The sequence below is a fragment of the Aplysia californica genome, unplaced genomic scaffold, assembly GCF_000002075.1.
Source record: "Aplysia californica isolate F4 #8 unplaced genomic scaffold, AplCal3.0 scaffold00389, whole genome shotgun sequence".
Taxonomy (NCBI): Eukaryota; Metazoa; Mollusca; class Gastropoda; order Aplysiida; family Aplysiidae; genus Aplysia; species Aplysia californica.
This window is the reverse complement of record NW_004797659.1, coordinates 498,797-507,344: the sequence shown is the minus strand read 5'-3', so window position 1 is coordinate 507,344 and position 8,548 is coordinate 498,797. Positions and strand designations below refer to the sequence as shown.

At 38.4% G+C, this 8,548-nt stretch overlaps 1 protein-coding gene across 2 annotated transcripts in view; it reads left to right on the top strand.

Annotated features, from left to right (window-relative positions):
- The window catches only part of LOC101847598, a 9,507-nt gene extending 1,407 nt beyond the window's left edge, over window positions 1-8,100 (top strand). For both annotated transcript variants that reach the window (XM_005103768.3, XM_005103769.3), the window contains exons 2-4: window positions 1,879-1,938; window positions 5,026-5,055; window positions 6,819-8,100. In XM_005103768.3, the coding sequence (XP_005103825.1) occupies window positions 1,884-1,938; window positions 5,026-5,055; window positions 6,819-7,711 (978 nt within the window). In that variant the 5' untranslated portion in view covers window positions 1,879-1,883 and the 3' untranslated portion in view covers window positions 7,712-8,100. The remainder of the gene's footprint in view (window positions 1-1,878; window positions 1,939-5,025; window positions 5,056-6,818) is intronic.
- The last annotated feature ends 448 nt before the right edge of the window (window positions 8,101-8,548 follow it).

Genomic DNA, 8,548 nt, shown 5'->3' with positions numbered 1-8,548 from the left:
AGCAGGGCGACATTATAAAAATTAGAGATGGTACCCAAAATGTCTTTCCGGTGCTCCTTAAAGAGAAAGAGGGAGAGATTTAATATAATAATATATATTGTCAAAATGTTCCAGATCTTTTTCTTAATCTTTATGCATTGTTCTCTGTTTTAGCGTCCAGGCGATATATATTAACCTGCTTGTTGTATAGTAGTGGTTGGTACTAATGATGATGGGGGGCTCTCGCGTGGCCAAGATGTTATTGGTGTTTGCCTCTTATTCAAAGGTCCCGGGTTCGAATCTGGGTAGCGATGGAAACATTTTCTTCTCTAAAATTGTCTCCTTTCTTCTCCTTTCCTGCTCTATAGCCCAAGTAATGTTCTGTCATCTGCTTTCGTCTCCACTTTCTGCCCCCTCCCTCACCTCCTATGCCCCCTCCTTTGGGCTCCTGACTCTTTCTGCAGCCTTTCTACTGCTACTCTTTGGCTCCTTAATCTTACTGCAGTCTTTCACCCACACCCCTGATCTTCTGGTAGGAAGATCTACACCTGGCTTTCTCAGACAAGGACGAAAAATGTCAGAGGTCCCGTGTGTAAGTTATGCACATAAGATCCCTTGGTGGTCTAAAATCGATAAGAGTAGGCTTCGGCCACCACCTTAGCAAAATTCAAAGTTTCCTACCAACTGAAAATGTTTAATGTGTCCCGCGCTATTTGACCTTATGGAGTTGCGAGCGCTGTAAAACACTTACGAAAAAAAAATTATATTCGAACACAGACATGATTCTTCTAAAGAACAATTTTCCCTCTTTAAAAACATGTACTGCATGTCGATTTACGCCAAGAAGCGAAACAATCACGATTGGTTTTTATCATTCTATAAATAGAAACATAGAATGTAATTTTATTCAAATTGCGCGGATGCATTGGTCCAAAAATAAAGAGTCTAAGCACATCATTCTCAAAAAGAAAAAGACCCACGATGATCAGTACTCGCATTCATAAAGGACACCCGTATCCAAATATATACGCGTGAGCTTTATACGTGTCCGAATAGACGCAGCCAATAATGATACACCATGCCATATATGATGTATACTGTATCCTGTGTCTGCTTCAGTAACAAATCACTTATCATCAGTAACATTCCAAAAAGTATAGCATGGACAAGCTGGAAAGTTTTTTAAAATGTTAGGGCATTCTGGGGAAATTAAAGGCTTGTTTGGTGAAATCAGGCGCTTGTCAAATAGTGAAATCAAAGAAAACAGCATTTTTCCGCCTATAGGGTACTTTTTATTGAATTTAAACATTTTGGCTCAACCCCTTTTATGTCCATTTTAAAACTCATTTACATGTGGGTTCTACTGAAACACGTTGATTAAAGGCCCCCAAAAATATACATTTTAGTTTCCAAGGACTCTCAAGCAATGTAGTCACCATTTGTGGCCATTCTCGCAAATTTTACCTTTGATACCAGGGGACCCCACCTCCTTCAATGTCAAATGTACTTCTGTTTAAAGAGACAGGTATTATTTTTATCTAAAGCAAGACAAAGGAACAAGGTTTAAGATTATACCAATAATTTCACATCCCCAAAAATTGACAAGCGCCTGATTCCATCGTCCCGTAACACAATTGTTTAGTCTAGCATATACTGCCTATATTCTGGTTTATCGGAAAGGAAACTTCCACTTCAAACATAATTCCTCATATATAGGCTATATATAGCTGGCTTTGATTAACACTAACCAAGAATAAATGAGGGAAATGTACTACGCAATGACAATCAAGAAAGAAATGTATTTATGAGACTGTAATTTGAAGTGAATAATTTGCCTATCAAGATAACCAAATGTTTGCTTTTTATAATTCTCCCTATTTCTCTCTACTTTTTCTTCAGGTGACATGAAGTCAGTTTGGAAAAGAATAAAGAAGAACTTTAACATCAAGAGTTCAAAAAGTGAGTGACATTGCATGTCAAGAAATTGATTTATTAAATATTTTCAGCATTTTCTTCCTCAGAATCATATTTGAGACGTCAACATTTCCATCGTCGCAATGAGAAATTTCAGAAAAATTGGGGAGGGGTGGGAGGGGGGGGGTTCTGGAGATCTGGCCCACCTGATTTCTTAAAAGTAGGTCTTCAGGGTGTAGAAGTGAAAGTACAAAATTACCCTGGGCAGGCCTTGCAGTAGAAGGCATTATCCGATTAGATTGTTTGATAGACTGTGGTCAGAAGTGGGAACTTACAGTAGACTGTATTATGGCAATAGACTGTCAAGTGACCGGCACCGAGTTTTTGTTCTGTTTGACCAAGTAACCCTGTGATCCCTTGCCACCGGTACACAGGTGATGTGTAAAACTGCCCATAGGCGTAACCACTGGAACAGCAGTGAGTGAGACTGTATCCACAACCCGGCCCATCCAAGACAAAACGTGCACAGGAAACTGTGTGTACTACACCAGGCGTTGTTGATTATTTTGAAGATCTTTCTGAATTAGATGCTGGTAATGATGAGGATATTACCCTGAGTGGGATATGAAATGTAATTCTGAAGATCATATGAATGTTAGTAAAACATGTATCACTCAGGAACTCGGACAGAGGGGCACGATAGCCTCAGGAGGTCAGGTCTCGAAGGGTTAAAATCTGTGAACTGCTATGACAGGTGTTTGTAGTCCAGGGTGTGAACTGATCAATCAGCTGAAAAAGAAGGCACGGCAATGGAGACTGCAGAGAGTTCACAAGTTCTGGTGACAGGGACCATCGCACTGTTTAATTCAAAGGGAGAAAATACTACAAACTATACAACAACCCCCCTGGGGCGGGGCCACCGACTGAAATGTCTTTATGCCATTCCCAAAGGGGGAACATTTATCGTTCTAATGCACTTTAGAATTGTAAATGGGCTGATCCAACGGCATGTCATGCTTATAACTGTGCCTGAACTACAACAGGGAACTGCTGCTTTTTCTTTCCTAATCCTTACTATCGTCATTTTCCTCTACTTCTTTTGTATGTTTGTCACACTCTTGTGACCCGCTATTTGCGGGGTGCCTTGATAGTGGAAGTCGAAGCAGACTGTGTGCTGTTGAAGCTAGAGAGTGAGCAGAGTAAGTCTGATTCCCTGTAAAGACTTCTCTGTTGACATCCACCCCTTGGCGCTCATATGACCATTTGCAGTTGTGAGTGCCATAAAACCCTCTACCAAAACTTAAAAAACTATACAACAGCCCTGCTAACAGCCTTAAAAATGAATGCCTATATAATGAGCTCTTTGCCCCTTCAAACAGTCATCCACTAACTTGGAGAGCTAACTAATATAAGTTTGTCCTCAACACCACCAGCGAACTGACCGCCACAGGCACAAACTACTCTTGGCACATGTCACCCACTCGACAGCTTTGCAGTGATAAGCCCGAAGGACATCTCGTTTTGGAGGAGGGGAAAGAACTCATTATATTTTCCCTCTTTTAGTCATGGCAAAATCATTTCCCTTGAGGTTGGGCGGTAGATGATATTTGACAAATGACAGCAATGGATTTGAAACTTGGTTATACTGCCGGTTTAACTGTATATTATGGAGAGACTTACTGTAATCAAAGAACTTACATCGCACAGATTTGAGAGACCAACTTCCAGATTATATTTTGAGTGGTAAGACCACTCTGGGTGGCCTGGAGTCACTGAGGGTTTACAGATGCTCTAAAAAAGGACTCAAGACATGGACATGTCCTGTTCAATTATTTTGAAAAAAACAAAACCTTTGCCTACTATGAAAGTACTGGCTTTGTGTCTATTTTTTGGTATGACATGTTAATGATCTTATTCATATCAGACAACCGTTGACTGTTAAATCACAAGTAAATTCATCAATGATATTTCAACACCAAGAAAAAACAGAAACAGGATTTAAATCTCCTGTCATCTGTCAACACAGTGGTGGTCATCTGTTGGTGCCCCATTCCTTGCTATAACAGGCTTCTTACTTCCATGGGCAGTCTCTGCTTTGATGTGTAAACAGTAGTATTTCTTGAAGTCGTGGACCGCTGTTGGATTTTACATTGTCTATGCATGATGTAGGAGGTGTTCTTTTCTTTCTGTTTGCCTCTATTTGTTTTTATATTTATTTAGAAAGACAAACCAAAACTAGTGCAGTGCCCTCACCAGAAAAAGTGGTCTTTTACAGAGATTGATACCACTTTCAAGGGGAAATTTGTAGTAAGATGGGACTGAATGGAATGCAACTCCAAAGGCAGATAGCATCATCTCCTGCCTTTAACTGAAAGGGCTGTATTTTACTGTTTACTGTTTTGTTGGAGAACGAGGCATTGCGCTTGTGTGGAATTGAATAAGGTCGCATACATTCTATAATTACCCCCATGTATGTACCGGACTTGAGACAATATTCCAAAACATTCCTACAGTAGGAACACAGATCTGGCCTCCATACTATTTGATGAGAAGAAGGAACTGCGTACAGACATAATTGTCCTTCTTGATCTTGAGTCAGTAATGTCATCATCATTGTTGTCATCTTTATCGTTATCTTTTTCATCTGCATCTTTATCATTGTAGTATCATTATTATAATTACCATAAATAATTATCATCTTTATCATTGTCATTGTTTTTGTTTCCATTTCAATATCATCATCACAATAAAAAATCTGCTTCTTATGTAATTTATGACATCTTAGTAATATTAGTATCACTGAATTTGCTTGTAGACCTGCAGAGACCTTCTTGTTTTGTTGTCAGAACAGGTATACTGCATACACTTCTTTTAATATTGACATTTGATGTATAAGTAAGACCTTCCATATAATGAATGCTTATCTCTACCTGGATGGACAAAACTGAGTGGAAAGTTTCTAAAGCTCCGTACACTACTGGAGTTCAAGAAAAGATTTGAAACATGTTTGCCCACATGGCAGCCTAGATTTTATGTTTCCTTTACTGAGGAGAGTTTCTATTTCAGAATTATTTTGTGTTGCCTCTGTGTCGTATCAGCTAATGCTCACTATATACATGTAATATATTTCAGAACGTAAACATGAGGCCAAGGAGAATGGAGGTAAGTCATATTGTTAAACGAATGCAGACAGACACTCTCTATATACAGTGGAGTCTGCTTTCAGAACACTGTAAATCTGAAAACAGCTGTTAACGGGGGGAAAAAAACAAGATTCCCATAATCCCCCCCCCCCCCCCCCCCCCCCCCCCCCACACTTGTAATTTTGAGGTAACGAACTGTATATGTCGCGGGAGGGAGATTGGGTTCTATTCGACATCTTTGGCCAGTTCTTTGGATCGACTGCTCAGTGTAAGACTCCGTCATTTGTCACTTTTCAAAATGGCGTATGGCGCAGTCTTACTCTAAGCCGTTGAGATGTACTAAGCCCAAATTTAGAAAAACATTTTTGTATCGGAGTTTCTTAATCTGTGGTATCGGTCGTGTGTGTTTGAGAAATATTTTGTGGAAGTCCAAATTCTACATGTTGAAAAAAAGCAAGAAAAGATTCATAATTCAGGTAAAAAATTTTTAAAGAATGAAAGTTTTTTCTCTCTCCTGAAGAATTTTGCTTTCTGGGATTTGAACAGTTGGACAGCTTGCCAATGATGTATGATGATCTAAATAAATTTCTCTGTGACATCAGTTGTAACCTGTAGAAGTTACACTGTAATATGTATAATAGCCTTTTTAAGTTCTGTAAACTGGGGTCACTAAGGCATGCAACTGGGAAGAATGTAATGATGAAGAAGTAGACAATGATGGTGATGATAGGGGAGGAAAAGGAGATAGATGATGATGATGATTTCAGAGACAGACTCGTCTCTGCATAAGACCGGTAAATATGTTAACCGGAATAGGTTATCGCTTGCCTGAGTCGCCCTGTGGTTTACGGTTTCACTATAATATGATAATAATCTGTATAGGTTTCACTAAGACACGTACATGACATAATGGTAATCTATGCCTGTCCCAAAGTAATTACAACAGTTTTACATTTTTGCTGGTCACTGCTGAGTAAAATGCTGTTGTAAGCTTGTAGGGTTTAAATATGTATTGTTCAGCTATATACCCCAGGGGTACAAAAAGACAGCGGGAGAATTCAAATTTGGTAGATGGTTTTTGATTCTTCCCAATTTTGAAGTGGGGTAGGGGGATTCTAGAATAACTGAGTCATAACAGTTTACAGATAATAAATGTGAGGCTGCATGGAGGAATCAGGCTCTTGTCAAAATAATCAAACTGAAGAAACTGGCATTTTTTTGCAGGTTTGTAAATTTTTATCAAAATTTTGTTTTTTGGCTCAACACCTTTCATGCCCATTAAAGGACTCATTTCTGGGCGGATTTTTCTTAAAAATGTTGATTAAAGGCACCAAAAATAAAAATTTTTCAGTTACCACGGACTCTTAAGCTAAGGAAATAACTCCTCTTTGGCAGCCATTTTCTCACTAATTTTACCTCTGAAAACAGGCGACCCCCACCTCCTTCATTCGCAAATATCTCTACTTGTATTCAAGATAAATGGATATTTTTTCCCTCCAAATAAAGACAAGTGAACAAGCTTTAAGATGATACCAATAACTCTACATGCTCAAAAATTGACGAGAGCCTGATTCCACCACGCTGCCTCACAAATTGTACTTTTATAATATAAACCTTGCTCCTAGTATTATATAATTTATATATATACATGTGTATATATATATATATGTATATATATATATATATATATATATATATATATATATATATATATATATATATATATATATATATCCATATACATGCATTTTATATTTGGATCATTTTGTTTTCCTTCCCTAGAGTTGTTAGAAATCTTGGAATGTGATGAGTCAGTTATTTTGGGATCACTATGGGACAATTGTACATGCGGCAAGAACCCTGGACATGCCGACTTCACTGCTGTTGAGGACTTCACGTTATCGAAACTACAGCTGGAAATTCAAGAAGAAACTGTTTTTGACTACATTAAAGCTCATGAAAAACTTGTAGTGAAGATAGAGGTTGTGAAAAGTGAACCAGAAGCAGGGAAGAAATTTGCCACTGGTTATGCGTGGTGTATGGTTGAGAGGATCGAATTCCCTTGCCCTGTCAGTAAATGTTCACACACCCCTTCAGATCATGGTGTTTTCGGTGGGGTCATCGTGTATACTAATCAGCACGTTGTGAAGGACAATACAGAGGCGGAGAATTCTACTGTGTATTTCACTTTTGGAAGTGAAACAGTCAAAGCATTTGGAGTGAAGCTAAGAGAAAATCGGGACAATAAAGACTTGGTTGGGCTAGAGGTTTGTTTCCATGACCCACAGTTGTACAAGCAGGTCGGTGGCTTTGCGGAAGATGTCGCCAAAGCCTGGAACGCTATACCGGTGTCGGCTAAAGAAGCTTTCAAGCAGTATGCCATTGTTATTTCGCATCCTCATGGTACAGAAAAAGTGATCTCAGTTGGAAATTTAATCACTTTAGAAGAGGAGGAAGATTTGAGTAAACTATCAAAAAATGAAGTCATGCAAAATGAATCTGATTCTCACGGGATGCGTTTCAACGCTGAGAGGCAAAAAGTGACACGCTATAGTACAGCCACATGTCCTGGCAGCTCGGGGGCTCCTGTGTTGACCGGCTTCTATCCTCACCGGCCCTTCACACACAGCTCATATGACCCTTTCAGAAAACAGAATTTATGTAAGTCTTACTAAACAGAAATTTTTTTCAGTGTAGAGTATTCACATTTTTTACTGTCTAGCACGCACATAGCAAACACTCACTATAGGTTTTCAGATTCCGAGTTGTTTTAAAAAAAATTGAACTTGTATATATATATATTCTTTGTTGAAAATGACGCAGCAAAATTCAAACACAACAAAAAGATTTCTGTATCCCACCGATTTTGCTTTGTGCATACTATATTATAATTCCTTGTTGTCTTAGTGATCAAAATGAGCTGTGAGATACAGTGAAATTTCCTTTGAAAACAAAATTTAGGTACAGTAATTCCTATGATTGGCTTTCACTGAACATCTCTGCTATGTACCAGTTTTGTCTACAACACTGGGAACTGGAAAGAAGATTAAAACGTTTTCTTCTCTGTTTTATTGTTCTGGAAATTTGAGTCTGGCATCTAGTAGCTACCTCATAATTACAAAGTTCTATCTACTCAGTACATGTACCTAGTTTTGGGAAATTTGGCGTCAAAAGTTTTTAGTTTCACAATATGTCGACCTCTTCTAATGTAATCCTTTGAATATTTTGATATTGACTCAGAATAATTTTACGATATTGATAGAGCAGATAGAACATTTGATTTCTAATCTCTTGATCTTAGTAACTTAAAACAGCCAAAAAAGAACATTGTAATTCTGAGGTAGCGTAGTATCTGGTAGTGTTCCTTTATTTTAAAAAATATAGATATACTTCAGTGGAGAATTTCAGATGGTTCACCTGCAGAGCATACCTGTGGCCTTCCGTCTACTGCTCTTCCTGCTGTATTATGGCGACTGTCTTTCTTTATTTCTTTTCTCTTTGGGTGATATTAT